Source organism: Lipomyces arxii (genome assembly GCF_038497795.1).
Source record: "Lipomyces arxii strain Phaff 12-163 unplaced genomic scaffold V1512scaffold_1, whole genome shotgun sequence".
Lineage (NCBI taxonomy): Eukaryota > Fungi > Ascomycota > Lipomycetes > Lipomycetales > Lipomycetaceae > Lipomyces > Lipomyces arxii.
The window spans coordinates 1,397,764-1,412,506 of record NW_027117700.1 but is presented as its reverse complement, the minus strand read 5'-3'; the positions used below and the strand labels follow the sequence as shown (position 1 = coordinate 1,412,506).

The 14,743-nt window shown below is 43.9% G+C and overlaps 8 protein-coding genes across 8 annotated transcripts; 4 read left to right on the top strand and 4 right to left on the bottom strand.

Moving 5' to 3' along the window:
* Positions 1–18: 18 nt before the first annotated feature.
* V1512DRAFT_250987 (t-SNARE) lies at positions 19–1,105 on the bottom strand (the record flags this gene model as incomplete). The annotated part of the gene is made up of 4 exons (XM_066914668.1): positions 19–74; positions 134–413; positions 467–1,045; positions 1,091–1,105. The coding sequence occupies 4 exons, from the start codon at positions 1,103–1,105 to the stop codon at positions 19–21; spliced, it is 930 nt and encodes a 309-aa protein (XP_066774601.1).
* Positions 1,106–2,093: 988 nt separating this feature from the next.
* Positions 2,094–3,013, top strand: V1512DRAFT_257222 (Mss4-like protein). Its single transcript, XM_066915181.1, has 2 exons — positions 2,094–2,376; positions 2,429–3,013. Exons 1-2 carry the CDS (start codon positions 2,299–2,301, stop codon positions 2,813–2,815), a joined length of 465 nt encoding a protein of 154 aa, XP_066774600.1. The 5' UTR covers positions 2,094–2,298; the 3' UTR covers positions 2,816–3,013.
* V1512DRAFT_257220 (N-terminal domain of NEFA-interacting nuclear protein NIP30-domain-containing protein) lies at positions 2,952–3,834 on the bottom strand. The gene is made up of 2 exons (XM_066915180.1): positions 3,622–3,834; positions 2,952–3,573 (listed from the first exon to the last, which is right to left on the bottom strand). The coding sequence occupies exons 1-2, from the start codon at positions 3,737–3,739 to the stop codon at positions 3,023–3,025; spliced, it is 669 nt and encodes a 222-aa protein (XP_066774599.1). The 5' UTR covers positions 3,740–3,834; the 3' UTR covers positions 2,952–3,022.
* Positions 3,835–3,950: 116 nt separating this feature from the next.
* On the bottom strand, positions 3,951–5,939 carry V1512DRAFT_257218 (uncharacterized protein). The gene is made up of 4 exons (XM_066915179.1): positions 5,755–5,939; positions 5,639–5,694; positions 5,474–5,574; positions 3,951–5,425 (listed from the first exon to the last, which is right to left on the bottom strand). The coding sequence occupies exons 1-4, from the start codon at positions 5,789–5,791 to the stop codon at positions 4,174–4,176; spliced, it is 1,446 nt and encodes a 481-aa protein (XP_066774598.1). The 5' UTR covers positions 5,792–5,939; the 3' UTR covers positions 3,951–4,173.
* A 145-nt stretch (positions 5,940–6,084) lies between these two features.
* On the top strand, positions 6,085–7,391 carry V1512DRAFT_20421 (WD40-repeat-containing domain protein). The gene is made up of 3 exons (XM_066913323.1): positions 6,085–6,575; positions 6,623–6,799; positions 6,854–7,391. Exons 1-3 carry the CDS (start codon positions 6,216–6,218, stop codon positions 7,343–7,345), a joined length of 1,029 nt encoding a protein of 342 aa, XP_066774597.1. The 5' UTR covers positions 6,085–6,215; the 3' UTR covers positions 7,346–7,391.
* A 645-nt stretch (positions 7,392–8,036) lies between these two features.
* Positions 8,037–10,206, top strand: V1512DRAFT_273703 (uncharacterized protein). Its single transcript, XM_066917741.1, has 5 exons — positions 8,037–8,297; positions 8,442–8,496; positions 8,597–8,884; positions 8,935–9,068; positions 9,117–10,206. Exons 1-5 carry the CDS (start codon positions 8,289–8,291, stop codon positions 10,008–10,010), a joined length of 1,380 nt encoding a protein of 459 aa, XP_066774596.1. The 5' UTR covers positions 8,037–8,288; the 3' UTR covers positions 10,011–10,206.
* Positions 10,207–10,296: 90 nt separating this feature from the next.
* On the top strand, positions 10,297–12,525 carry V1512DRAFT_273702 (WD40-repeat-containing domain protein). Its single transcript, XM_066917740.1, has 3 exons — positions 10,297–10,926; positions 10,976–11,340; positions 11,389–12,525. The coding sequence occupies exons 1-3, from the start codon at positions 10,350–10,352 to the stop codon at positions 12,187–12,189; spliced, it is 1,743 nt and encodes a 580-aa protein (XP_066774595.1). The 5' UTR covers positions 10,297–10,349; the 3' UTR covers positions 12,190–12,525.
* On the bottom strand, positions 12,337–14,728 carry V1512DRAFT_257201 (ATP synthase alpha/beta family, nucleotide-binding domain-containing protein). Its single transcript, XM_066915178.1, has 5 exons — positions 14,684–14,728; positions 14,560–14,626; positions 14,421–14,491; positions 14,241–14,325; positions 12,337–14,145 (listed from the first exon to the last, which is right to left on the bottom strand). The coding sequence occupies exons 1-5, from the start codon at positions 14,684–14,686 to the stop codon at positions 12,527–12,529; spliced, it is 1,845 nt and encodes a 614-aa protein (XP_066774594.1). The 5' UTR covers positions 14,687–14,728; the 3' UTR covers positions 12,337–12,526.
* Between the last annotated feature and the right edge of the window lie 15 nt (positions 14,729–14,743).

Below are 14,743 nucleotides of genomic sequence, written 5' to 3'. Positions count from 1 at the left end.
TTTTTTCACGTCATTATTTTAATGTGAAAATCGTACAATAATTGGAGCCAAAATGATAATAAGAATAATAACAACTAAAAGAATTTTATTAACAATTGTCACAGAAACATGAAACAATCAAAGTATAACTTACTGACAGCGGCTAAAATTCGTTTCCATCTTTTCCTAAGCCAAGCATGCTTAACAGCCGATCGAAGATGATCTAAGCCTTCTTCAACATGATGATTTGCTTTTGATTGTAACTGTTCAACTTCTTCAATCTGTTCTCCTTGTGCTTCAACAGCTGCCATGAGATCTTGCATTAGTTCGGCGATCTCTAGAACAGTACTGCTAATTTTGCTAATATCTTGCTGTCTTTGTTGCGCGTCTTCAAGGGCCATTTTTGCCTGACCTACCCGTTGACCTTGTAAAATCTTTGTGCAGTATTATCAGCACCATATGATGGATCAGGATTTCAAGTACTTACAGCATTAGCAAACACCTGTCCGGCCATACCATTATCAATTGCGTGTTGGATATCTTCATCAGTAGCCTCAGGCTGTATAACTTTATACTGTCTTGCGACCTCGGCTGACAGATATTGATTCATTCTTACTTCTGAATCATAATAGGCCTGCAAAGCTAGTTTCATCAAATTTTTAACACTCTGTATATGCAATATCTTTTCTTGATCACGACCAACTTCTGACTCGACTTGTCGAATTCGATTTTTGAGTTCTCTTGCGGTAGCAGAACTCCGTGCCCTCAGACCTTCCACAACACGGCGCATTTCTTCAGCTTCAGCAGGGTCGATTAAATTCAACAGCCGCTGTTGCATCTGACTGATCGTGCCGACATCAGACTCGTACGCTTTAACGTCAGAAGTTAAATCATCAATAGCGGCCAAAAATTGCTTGAGGTGCTCTTCAGCCGTTGAACTCTGCGAGATTTCATTCATCTCGTACGCCTGTCTGTCGTCAAATGGATCGGGCCGATTACTGTAGTTTGTTTCGTAAGGATTACTTCCAGCGTAACCATTGAATGCTCGTTCTGGCTTGATCAGATTCTTCAGGTTCAGTTAGCGATTTGTTACGAAATAAATCTTGCTTACATAGCGTTCACTCATTTTGGCAAACTTCCAAAGTTGCAGTAAGTAATCTGACTGATAAATTAAATAGTTTTAAAAGCAATTTATTGTTCACGACGTGCCAAAGCTCGAAGGGTGAAAGGGGTGCAGAGGTGCGGAGGAGGCTGTGCGCTACAAGTTTAACCCGCTCGGATGGTGTACGCACGTACCTCTCATTCGTCCTATAATATGCGTACCAGTACGTATTTTCACCATATCTTTCATCGACTCTTTGTCATAAAATGTTCCAACTTTAGGCTATTTTTAATCGTCTTAAGCATTTGCACATTGACTGTTTAATGTGTCGTTTGGGCTGAATAGCTGATACTTCTCAAGCGCTGCAACTTTACCGCCAGGCTCACTGCCAATACGAACTGGAGTAGAATAGAAAGCAAATTTGACAAGTCTTACCTGTTTCCAGTTCCTTTGGTGCTGACAACTATACAGAAGGACTGCAGCTGCAGCTGTGTGCCTGTCGAGTTGTTTAGTATAAATGTTGCAACTTCACTGTGAATGACTGACTACCTATTGGTAGTATTCCAAGTATATCAATAGATACACAATATCACCCAGTCTCTTCAAATTCTAATCTTTATAATCTCATATAAACATCTTATCATATACACATCAGTTGATATCGCCCAGCATGTCCGATCTGTTGCTTTGAGAGTAAAAGCTTAATTTCAATTAAAGATTTAAGGTTTTCATATAATCTATCAAACGCGTCTCGTATAAACCAGTCTTCTCTCCTAGCACTGTGCGGATATTCCGACTGCATGATTATTCCAACTCTCTAGTCCGTTCACTCATTGTGCGCGTATGTTCATTGCTATATTATAAAGACTAATATTGTGTGTTTTAAATACAAGTAAACCATCAAACAGCGAGCCAATTTCGCTAAAGTCAATAATCAGCCCATTGTGTATTGGCCACGCGTAAACTCTACTTTTCAGCCATCTTTTAAATTTCGCCATCCACATCGTTTCGCGTCAAACACTGTTATCAATCGATTATCCGTGTGTATACCCCAGTATATATTGGATTGAACCCTGTACCGGCTTTCCCATTAAGTACTTCTACCAAAATATTTTCTCGCCACTCTTGGTCACACTATATAATATTGTAATACAATCCTTCTTCTACTTTCATTAAATAGCGTCTGCTAAACTGGTTCTTTAAATATTACCATTAATATGGCTGCTACTTTACATGGACGCTGCCACTGCGGCGAATTACAATGGACAGTCTGTGGGGACGGCAGAGCTCTACCGGTAAGTGCCTTTACTCCTTATGTTTTGGTTTTTGTTTGTTAATATTATTCAGGGACACACTATATGCCATTGCCAGTCGTGCAAATTACTGGGAGGAGGCGATTTTTGCGGCATACTCCTTACTTCAATATCCGCTATCCGATTTGAACACGGCTCACCCAAAGTATACTCTTATATTAATTCTGAAGGGAATAAAGTGCACTGCACTTATTGCAGTAATTGCACAACCCATGCATATCACAGAGACGAGAGCCGTGGTGACGAAGTTCAGGTCCGGACATTTCCACTTCTAGAAGCCGGCATAATGGCAGTCGACAAGGAAATTAACGTTAACGAACGGTTTACATGGGTCAAGAAGGTTGACGGAGCGAAGAGCTTCAAGAGCTGGATTCCTGCAGTCACCCGTGGTCGACACGGCCGTCGGCTCGCAATGGCATAGAGCCTAGAAATCACACTTGTACATACGCATATGCTTTTGGGTTGGAATTAAGGACGTCATTTTTAGGGATTACTATGAATATGGGTACGATAAACTGCTGGAAGTTAGATTAATATGCAGTATCCGTTGTTCAGGATTTGGACTGAGACTATCAAGAGTGATACGCATTGCTTTAATACACAATTGCTATATATTATACACTCATAGCTAGCTACTCTTTTTGCGAACAATGCTGGCTTGTAATGACTTTCCTAAGAAACTCGATTTTCCTTTTTTCCGCTTGCTCAGTAGGTTATCGGCACTACTAGGCCTATTTGCTTTGTTTGTCTTTGCACCGTCCTCGCCCACCATTTCACTTTCTTCGCTTTTGTTTTCGTTTTCAACCCGTTCTCGTTTCCTACTTGGCAATTCTTCATCTGCCTCTTTGGCTGGCTTTGTCGTAGTAAACTTTGATTGTAATGAACTTATGTCTAGACCTTTTAGTGCTTTTGACGGCACAAGTTTTTTCTCTGAAGTTGAGCCTGTAGAATTGTCTAATGTCTTTTTCATCTCTTTCGGCTTCGCGACCTCAGCTAACTTTGCTTTCTGTTGTAATTCTCTAAACTTTTGCAAGTCGCGCTCAACTTGGGTCTTGACTTGCCGTTCCGTCTGCAGCTTCTTTTCCTGCAACGATTCCAGAAACACAACCTCGTCATCATTTAACTTGTGCAACGCGTTCCGTTCCGCGTATTCTTGTTCATACTCTGCCTGTTTTATCGCTATCGTTCGTTAGCTTCACAGCTGATTTCTATTCACGGTCAACCTACCTTTGTTGGCTTCCAAAATCTCGTAAAGCGACCGATCGTCAGTCAGTGGTTGACCAGGCCGTGGTACGTTTAAAGACGACCGCTGGCCACTACCGGAAGGCGTGAAACCTGAGCTCATGTTTGACAACTACGTAGTGCCTCGAAAACTATTGTAAGGTTTCCAAGTCACGGGACTTGAAACGTTAACAGTGCCTGGAGGGCACTGAGTGTATGGGGTCTGACTGTGCGATTATAGTCGTGTGATTTAGGATGTAATTACTTATATGTATTTTGTTTATGTTGTATTTAGAAAAGAACCTATTATAGAAGGAGCTCGCTATGTGGATGTATTTTAGTACGACAGTAATTTTATTAAAACAGGTTACAAGACCCTTAAATAAGTCATAAGGACATCAAGCCCTTACAACTAACTATATGCTCCTAAATTTGATAATCTGGCCCCTGAGTGCACAAACCCCGTTACTGACGTCGCGAGCGTGTGCAATTCTCGCAAGAATCACAAGTAGAAGGCGTAAATTGTAATCTAGTATATTTCTATTGTACATGTGTATCCTACAAAAGCCCCTGCTTTTTAAGATCGTTGTAAACTTTCTCGCTCATCACGTTTCCCTCGTCGTCTTCCACTTCAACAGCCTGTTCCCGTAGACTTTCCTGTATTCTTCGCTCTTTCTTGAGCTTATCCCAAAGGGTAAGTGCGTCTTGGATGCTTGTAATTTCTCTAAATAAAGCCGAGTTTGGGATACCCAAGCATCGTAACCCGTGCACATGTCTTGCCTCCATGAAATGCTTGTCATAGGCCTTTCGGCCCATATACACGAAATTACCACAAATCTCGCAAGGATACTCAACTCCAAGACCGTGGAGCTTCCATAACCAAAACGGAATTGGTTTTCCGTCCCATCCAAGTGGCAATTTTAACGGGTTATAAATCTTGCCATCGTCTTCCTGTGCTCCTTCTTCTTCCTCGTCCTCATCCTCAACATCTCCACGCTCGAGAGCTTCAAGTTCAAGCTGCCGTTCACGCATTGTTAGTGCTGACTTGCGTTCAACATTGACTTTCGTCTCGTTTCGTTCCTTGTCTAATATCTCCGCCAGTTGTTGAATTTCGTATTCCTTGGATGCAATAGCTCGCGCTTTCAAATCTTCACCCAAAGATGCAGCTGACCCAAGTTTTTCTCTAGCTTCTACATTCTTCTTATGCTTTTTACCGGACAAGTGAGCATCAAACACAGTCTGCTTCTCAAACGAGCGCTCACATGCATCACAGAATATTCCAGCCTTAGCTTCGCCTTGCTCAACTTTTGTTTCAGATCCATTTTGTGTTTTCTTCAAGTCCCATTGAGTATCAAAGTCTTGTTCAATCTTAGCTATCATTCCAGACGGATCCTGCAAAGGTCTAGTGCGTTTGAGAAAACTTTCCAAGTACTCTGTCAGGTCTGAAATGTACTTGAAATACGCTTCGTCTTTTGATCCTTTAGAAACGTGGTCCAATTTATCAAACAAGTCTAAATAGTGGACATAGGACACATGCTTAACGCCACGCAAGTTGAAATAACGTTCATGAAACGATACCAAGTCGAGATATCGACCTAGAGCTTCCTCACCAGTGAACATGCCATCAATCAGCTCATTACTGTTTCCTTCTTCAGTCTTAGCCTTTTTTCTATAATTCTCCTCTAAATTGTCAACCGGTTCATTCGGGTACTTTCGATGAAAATCTTTGATTACTCTCAACTGTTTATAAAACTCGTCAAACGCGTTTCCGTGACTACCCTGAATCCTCTCAATCTCGCGCTGCCGGTCACTAAATGATCAGTTACAGATCTTAATATTATACCAATTGCAATCTTACCCATCAGCATCTTTAAAGCTATCTTTAAGAAATTTGCTTTGTTGCTGTATGCGATCAAGAAACCCTGCGACTTCGTGTTCTTGCGAGATCCGATCTCGATGCTAATTTAAACGCGTTAAAAAATGGTCTCCCAACACTAGTCTAATACTAGTTAAGGCAACTCACAGATTTTGGTATGTCTAATAGTCTGTCTGAAATTGCCTTTTCAAGTCTGTCAAGGTCTGCAGTTTCGTTAGGTCAAGGCCCATGACCAATGATAGCTAATGCACTTCAGCACATACCTTCACAAGCATATCTCTGACTCTCCAATATCGACATTGTATGATGTAGTACACTGACGGAGTGATTGACAGGTTGATGGAGGCTGGCAATATTTCTCTATGCGGTCGAACGAGTTTAGAAAATGAGAAAGTGGCTAGTACTTTCTCACATTGACTTCGCCACTCTGCACCGAAGCAGGCCGATGTGCCCAGCCACATAACTAAACCTTAAACGAGCCGCACAAATTGATGGATCTACGAAGTAATATCTTCTGGATTTGTCTGGCGATGGCATGGCTGGGTGGTTGCCTGATTTCTGTCAGGGGTGTGATATGCGCACTGTAGGTGTGGAGATGGAATTACTAGGACGATGGAGAACTATAACCATTCCAGCAATCGCTCATTGTCGTTTGATCTTAACAAACTTCTTTACCACCCTATCGTTCAGAGTTCACTTGACCAGCTAAGAGCAGTATTTCAACATGGCTACTTCGTTGATGTCGATGTATCTAAACGGCGATGAGTTTGCATATCAGGCGTATCCTCAACTTGAGCGTCACAATGCAGTCAGACGGACAAAAGACGGACCAACTCCGAGAAAGCTGCCACGAGCAAACAAGAAGGACGAGGCTTGGATTCACGAACTGGTTCGGCCACCATCACTCGAGAACTTAAAGCCTGCACTTGTGAGTCAAGAGTGGAAGGTGCCCGACTCGTCGCAGCATTTGACCAGTATATCAGCGCACCAGAGCTTGCCACTGATTGCGGTTGGAAGTGGAAGTCGCGAAAAGAATTTGCTGGTTTACGAGATGGTGTCTACCCAGAACAGTTCGCAGCTTTGCGTGAGTGTATATTAATGATTTGGTATCGCTTTCTAACGTTTTCGTAGCATCGTCAAACTGTCTCGCTACGTAACATACACAGTTTATCATGGGCTCCTCTAGGCAGATTCAATTCAGATACAGTCTTGGCTACAGGTCACAGAAATGGATTGGTACATTTGGTGACGCTGCCTGACGGTTCAAATACAAATTCAGCACGAATAATTAAAAAATTTAATCACTCGGTAAGCAAACCTGCGGCAGTACATGCGGTTTTTTTGCTAATATACATATTTTAGGATCCTAGACGATTGTCAGTAGGCCCGCTTCCAAGAATATCACATCTCGAGTTTACCAGCTCTGTGTGGACGTGCGTTCCTGATGCATCAATGTTTACGCTTTACGGCGAGTCGGTCTACTTATGGGATCTATCACGGAGCGACAGACCGCTCATGACCCAGCGTGTTGGGTCTTGCAATGGATTTCACGCGTCTCCATTTCGAGACGGTATATTGTCGCTTAGCGGAGCATTTGGGATCGCTCTGCTTGATATCCGAGCAAAGTCTAGAGGGCTGCTGCGGCCAAAACTGGCTAATCATTCAGAAGCAACGGTGGTTAAGTGGTCGCCGTACAATTCGAACTGGGTCGCGTCCGCACATGAGGACAGCAAGCTCCGTATATGGGATATCAGAGCGGCGCAGCCATTTGCGGAGCTGACTGGGCATTCAGATATTATTAATACGGTATGGTTTTTTTTGTTCTTGCAAACAAATCTAACAATGGATTTTTAGATGGACTGGTCAGCTACCAATCCAACCGAGTTGATTTCAGGTTCGGCCGACAAGACCATCAACATCTGGGACGTCACTAGCGCCGACTTCAACTATGATCCGACAAAGTCAAGAGAAAAATACTTTGCCCAAACTGACAGACGGCGCTCGGTTATAGTCCCGGTAGATTGCATGGACACAGTTTTGCGAAAAAGGGCGTTATTCACAATTAAGGAGGACCCTGATACTGGTTCAGTCAACGCAAATGCCGACGGTTTAGACTCGTACCAGCAAACTGCTTCAGTTGTGTCAGTAGCATCGCTTGACATCACTAATTGCGGCAAGGAGTTTTGTTCGATCAACACTGACGGAATGATAGCGCTTCACCAGATGCGAAAGCCATTCACCACTGAAGTTATGACACCAAGACGGCAACTTAGTGTTGGCCCAAGAGCAGGAATGGCGTCACACGAACTTAGACGGTCCAAAGCTTTGTCTTTAAATTAGAACTGTGTGTACCGGGTGACTCTGCATTTATGTATCTAGTTGTTTTTAAAGAAAATTTTGGTGTCATTCGTTTGATGTTTTATAATTTATCCGGTTTGCGATTCATACATAGTGTGCGTGTGTTTAGTTAAGAATTGACGTTGTTCACTATGACAAAATGGCACGTGTCGCTGGTTTAAAATTTTTAAAACTTACTTTTGAACTAAAGTGAGCTGAGGAAACACTATGACCATCAAATGGTGAACGTGGAGTGTTTTGTGTGGTGTGTGCCGTGAGCCGGTGGAACGCCGGAAAAACCCGACGTCATTAGAGAATATGAGTCAAAAAAAAGTGTAAAGTTTTCGAGTGGGCACCACTCGAGAATAAATTTTGTGCGTGAGTTCAGTTGGTTCACTTTACAGATTTTTTCAAGTATACGAACTAATTTTATACCTTTTGTATTGATATCTACATTATTATGGTGCCTGTAAGTGAATTTCAGCTATTAAGAGATGGTCGGTGAATATGGCAGCAGATCCCAAGTGGTGTTTTCTCCTACTAAAATATATTGCTGCCAGGCGCTTTACTCCATCCCACTTATTTGCAACTGGCCTAACAACAGCTTTTATAGATGTACACAGAAAACCCGCATTTAGGGGACAAAACACGCTCCGAGGATTGGAGAAGTACGTTAAATTTCTTTCTATTTTATTTCTAGTCGCGGTTTTGGCTTGAATAAATAGCGATTGATCCTACAAGACAAAATGCTTATACGTTCTTTTGCAGTTCGGGGCTATACGCCTATAATGCCCCCGGATCTTTTACAATCTGATATACCTCAAAGTGCGAAGTCTAAAGAGACTGTTGTCCGGGGAAGAGACGAGGCCATTAAAATCATTGCTGGCGATGATGATAGACTGCTGGTCGTTATTGGGCCATGCTCTATTCATGACACGAAAGCTGCGGTCGAATACTGTGACAGACTGGTGCCCTTAGTGAAAGAACACAGTAAAGACTTGCTGATTGTTATGCGTGCTTATTTGGAGAAGCCACGTACTACTGTTGGATGGAAAGGTTCTTATATTATGTAAGGTACTGATTTCTAAATGCTGAAACTATTACAGGTCTGATTAATGATCCTGATATCGACGGTTCTTTCGACATAAACAAAGGTCTTCGAATTTCGCGAAAGTTGTTCCTTGATCTTACTGAGAGATTACCAATTGCCGGTGAAATGCTGGATACCATTTCTCCTCAGGTTTGTAGTTTTCGGTTTTCTTGATTCAAGTTCCTGACGTTATTTCAGTTTTTGGCTGATCTTTTCTCCGTTGGCGCTGTTGGCGCACGAACGACAGAATCTCAGCTACATCGCGAGCTGGCGTCTGGTCTGTCTTTCCCAGTTGGCTTCAAGAATGGTACCGACGGTACTGTCGACGTGGCTATTGACGCTCTCCGTGCATCGTCAGAACCTCATCATTTCTTGTCTGTTACAAAGCCTGGTGTTGTTGCTATAGTTGGTACCGAGGGAAACTCGGACACTTTTGTCATTCTGCGGGGAGGCAAGAGCGGCACGAATTTCGATTCTGCTAGTGTAATTGCCACCAAGAAAAAACTTCTGAATGCAGAATTTATAAAGGATTACGTTGAAGAGAGGGCTGAACGAGACAGGAAGCAGAACATGGGTAAGGACGATCCTATGCGTTATTTGACAAGAGTCATGATCGACTGCTCCCATGGCAATAGCAACAAAGACTACAGAAATCAGCCGTTGGTTGTTGAGGAAATTTGCCGCCAGCTTAGTCATGGTCAGCGGGGAATTATGGGTGTCATGATTGAGTCATTCCTCATTGCAGGCAAGCAAAGCAGCGACTTGAGAGAACAGGGAAAGGAGTTTACATACGGACAGAGTATAACTGACGGCTGCATTGATTGGGACACAACCGTGACCGTTTTGGATCGATTGGCTGAAGCTGTTAGAGCACGACGCCTCTATTACTCTAAGCACCCTAATGCCACCAGCAACGGGGACGACGAGCCCGAAGACGGACCTGTTGTCGCTGCTCCTTCTGCTTCAGCAGCTCCGGCTTCTCTTGCCGCTTCTGCTGCTACTGCATCGCCTGCTGCTCCCGTTGCTGAGTCCAGCAGAAGCGCTACAGCATCGTCGTCTAGCAGCAGGAAGCACCCTCACTCGGCTAACTAAGGCATGATTATATCTGTTTAAGTTTTTGACTTGTCCCAAAAGTAGTCAGTAAATTTTTGACCGGTAGAGTTACATATTTTTGAACTGGTTTGAAAAGTGGGCGTTTTTTTGTTGGCTTGTAAATGATTCATTGACCAGAGTATGACCACAAAAGTAATTTGAAAGTAGTCTAGTTAAAGGATTATGATTTGTTATTGCAGATTTGAAGTAGTGTGAGAAACGAAGTCTTTGTTGACATGGCAACGGTGTTATGAGCCGCACAATTAAAAAGTAAACAAAAACTCGCCATAGCAAAACTTGATAAATATTAGACATGTCTATAGACGCAGGATAGATATTATGGACTTTTCAGAGCTAGTACTGGGTGGTTTCACCGGTTTAAAGGACTCGCAAACAAAAGTTATGTATCCCACAGTGTCTTACTCGGGGAAATACATAGCAAGCATTATGCCGATAGAGACCCCGAACGCGCAAACCGTTACGCAGTATCAAATTCTCATCAGATCTTCCAAGTCGCTTTTGGTCAAAAAGCAAATTCGTTTGCCAATGGGCTTTGTTCCCAGGTTTGTCAAGTGGTTTGAACCTGCTGCGCCAATATTTGGTACAGATCACATTGCGGTTCCTTTACACGACAATGTTAATCGAATATTTGCGGCCGATCACGCTGGAGAGATTCGTGTATGGGAAATTGATGATATGATTGATAAATCAAGCAATCTGATCGATTTACTCAAAGCCGAGGTCGTGATTCGACAAGTGAGTTGGGGTTCAAATGTGCCAGTCCGAAATGTTGTGTGGGGGCGGTCGCCAGAAGAGATTCTTGTGTTTTCTGATTTCCAAGTCTCTATCGCGATTTGGTCATTGGTAGATCGAAGAAGCGTTGAAGTATATCATCCAAAATTTATTACTTCTAAAGGTGCGTTGAATGGTCTGTATATTGCTGGATCGTTCTAATGATTTGTTAGGCTTCTCATTTCAGCCTGGAACGCGTCACTTAACAGTACTCACACGACCAGTGTCTGATGACATGATTACTGTTTATGGCGGAACCGGTGACTTGGAAACGCTATCCAGATTTGTTCTTCCAGAGTTCTACGACGTAAAAGGGTTCAAATGGTCACCAGATGGGAAATTCGTTGCCGCATACGATAACATTACGAATTTTGAAGTCGGCATTTACACCGCCCTAGGTACCTTATACCGTGTGTTTACTGCACCAGATATAGGGTTGGGCGTACAGGATATCGAATGGAGTCCTGCTGGGAATTTGCTTGCTGTGGCGTCTTATGACGGTGTGATTCGATGTCTGAATACTCTAACTTTCACACCGGTCAGTTTAACACCATGATTTATAAAGTTTGATGCTAAATGTTTCTAGAATCTGATATTGATCCACTCCGAGACAATCAATATTAAGAAGCCACTAGTATTTGTGGAACAGCCAGTTCGAGACAGCAGCGGCCATGCAAAATATCAACGAGTGGACAGATATCCAGTCCGGCCTCCAAAAGTGCGAACAAATTTGACAGATGCACCACCGAAAACTGGGTTCAGTGTCATGAAGTTCAACCGTGACGGCTCGCTGTTGGCTACCAAGTTTGACTTGATCCCAACTACGCTGTGGATCTGGTCGTTGCGTTCAATGGAACCCGTCGCAATACTTGTTCATGTCCGAAAAATCAAATCTGTGGAGTGGCATCCTCAGCATCCGCATTTGTTGCTGACCGTGTGCGCCGGTTCACGTACCAGAGATGACGAGACATACGAAAACTACGACCTGGCCGACGTTGGCGAAGAAAACGACTGCTGCATTCATGTTTATAGCTCGGAATGGAGAAATATATACACTATCAAAGTCCCGAAAGTTGCAGGCGAGTTTGCGAGCGTTACCGACGCGACATGGCTCCGGAATGAAGTCGAGACCGAGATCTCGAGTGACACCAGCGCAGACGAGGATTCAAAGTTTGCAGCTAGGTCTAGAGTGCTAGTCTGCGACCACGGGTCGTATACAATTGGGTACTTAGATGACGACCAGGAGCCCGAAGACGACGACACAAAAGTTCAAAGACTGATTGACGGTGTGCAGCAGCAGGAGTGGGCAGAGACTACGACCGCGTCATGTTTAGACGACACGTTCGCGATGTTCGATACTCAGAGGAAAGTTATTTCGGGAATGTGAGCTTTGTAGTCGCAACCGTTTTATTAAACTCAACGCAAGTTCTCGGCTTGGATTTTCCGGCACTATAAGGCGTGACCAGCTTTGTCGCTTCCAGAGCGATTCGCCACTCTGTGCTCAACATTGCGCTGCATTCTCTACAACACAAGATATAGTAGTGCATTACTTCTTTACTATATTATCCAGAACTACAACTATTAACGAACGAATATGTGAATATCAAAAAATAATAATGAAAGAACTTGCACTTCCATATATGCAGAGAACGCATTCACGGAACTCAAACCACCTTTTGTCTCAATGTTTAATTAAAAAATAAGATTTCTACCTATAATACTTCTTACTCCGATGCAGCAGCGAACCTCTCCTGGATCTCGTTGTACAACTTTCCAAACTCACCCATAACCTCGGTCTCACCTCTGCTGGGCTCAAAGAACTTGGACGACGACAAGTGGTACTTGACGTCGCTAAGGGCTTCACGGAGCTTGTTCCAGTTGCCACCGGCAGACACAGCCTTCTGGGCCTCATCGTAGTAAAGAATGAAAGCCTTCATCATGGCAGCTGTCTTCCAGATAGGGCAATATGCGTCGTAGGTGGAGTAACCATTCTGCTGCAAGAAATCCTCCTTGATGAGAGTAGCAACGTCAAGTGTGATCTTGTCGGCATCTGACAAGGCAGATTTTCCGACCAGCTGGACGACCTGCTCCAACTCCTCAGCGTCAGAAATAATCTCTTTCATCTTGTCACGGAGGTTAGGGAACTCGGGATAAGCACCCTCGTAGTACTTGTTAAGAACGTTGTTGTATTTGGAGTATGACAACGAAGTATTAACTGACGGGAAATGTTTCCGCTGAGCGAGCTTCTTGTCCAAACCCCAAAAGACCTGAGTGATACCAAGAGTGGCGGCAGTGACAGGGTCAGAGAAATCACCACCAGGAGGAGAAACGGCACCGACGACGGAAACAGATCCAAGACGTCTAGGGTTGCCGAGGGTGACGACCTTACCAGCACGTTCGTAGAAAGATGCGAGCTTGGCACCAAGGTAAGCAGGGAAACCCTGATCGGCAGGCATCTCACCGAGACGACCGGAAATTTCACGAAGAGCCTCAGCCCATCGTGAAGAAGAGTCAGCCATCATAGCAACGTTCTTACCCTGATCACGGAAGTACTCAGACAAAGTGATACCAGTGTAGATGGAAGCTTCACGAGCAGCGACAGGCATGTTGGAAGTGTTGGCAACAAGAGTAGTACGCTTCATGATAGGCTCCTTACGGCCCTCAATCTCGATAGAAAGCTCAGGGAAATCCATAAGTACTTCGGCCATCTCGTTACCTCGCTCACCACATCCGACGTAGATAATGATGTCGGAGTTAGAGTACTTGGACAAAGACTGAGAAATGACAGTCTTTCCGCATCCGAAAGCACCGGGAATGCAAGTGGTGCCTCCCTGGACGACAGGGAATAGAGCATCCAACACACGCTGCCCAGTCAAAAGTGGGTAGTCAGCAGTGAGCTTCTCAGACACAGGTCTGGGAACACGGACGGGCCACGAGTGAAACATGTTGAACTTGGTGACCTTGCCCTCGAACTCAACCTCAAGGACAACGTCGTTGAGAGTGTAGTTACCAGCCTCGGCAATGCTAACAATGGTACCACGCGCGCGAGGAGGAAGAATGATTTTGTGGTCGGTGAGAAGAGAGTTCTCGTAGACGGAGGCATAAATATCACCACCAGTGATGTGGTCGCCAACCTTCATGCAAGGCTTGAAGGCGTAGGCAATTGATCGGTCAAGAGCAGGAGTATCAATACCTCTGGGGATGTAGATGGAGGCACTGAGTTCCTGGATGGCCTTTAATGGACGCTGAATACCATCATAAATGGTCTCCATCAAACCAGGACCCAACTCAACAGACAAAGGCTTTCCAGTTCGGAGAACAGGGTCACCAACAGTGACACCAGCTGTAATTAAGTAAGCAAACATATGTCATTGAGTTTGCTAACAGGTCGGCTCAGACGTAAAGCCGTCCCGAGCAAAAAAAAAATTAAAAGCTCACCAGTCTCCTCATAAACCTGAATAGTGGCTTTGTCGGCTTCAATTCTAATGACCTCACCGACCAAGTTCTCGTGTCCGACTCTAACCTAAAGACCCAATTGTTAGCATTGACTTTTCTTTACCAGATGATGCATGTCCACCGGAGTACGGCACAGACAGCATTAATAGAGCGTTGACATACCAGTTCGTACATAGCACAACCAATCATGTTCTCGGCAACAACGACAGGACCGGAGACCGAAAAGACGGAGCCTTGAGAGGTCAATTAGCGATCTGAAATAGGTGACCATTGTCATAGATAAGCAAATTTAAGAGCATACCGTATTCTCCCTCGGAGTTGTCGAGGTCCTTTTTCATCTGACGCTTAGCGTTTTCAAGAGCACCAGCCTATCAATTAAGTCAGAATTTTTGATTTTAAGAGCAATTGGGCACTAAAATACTAACCATTGTGAATTTGTGGTGGGAAAGAGATGCAGTGAAAGAGGATTGTGAGTAGTGAGATTG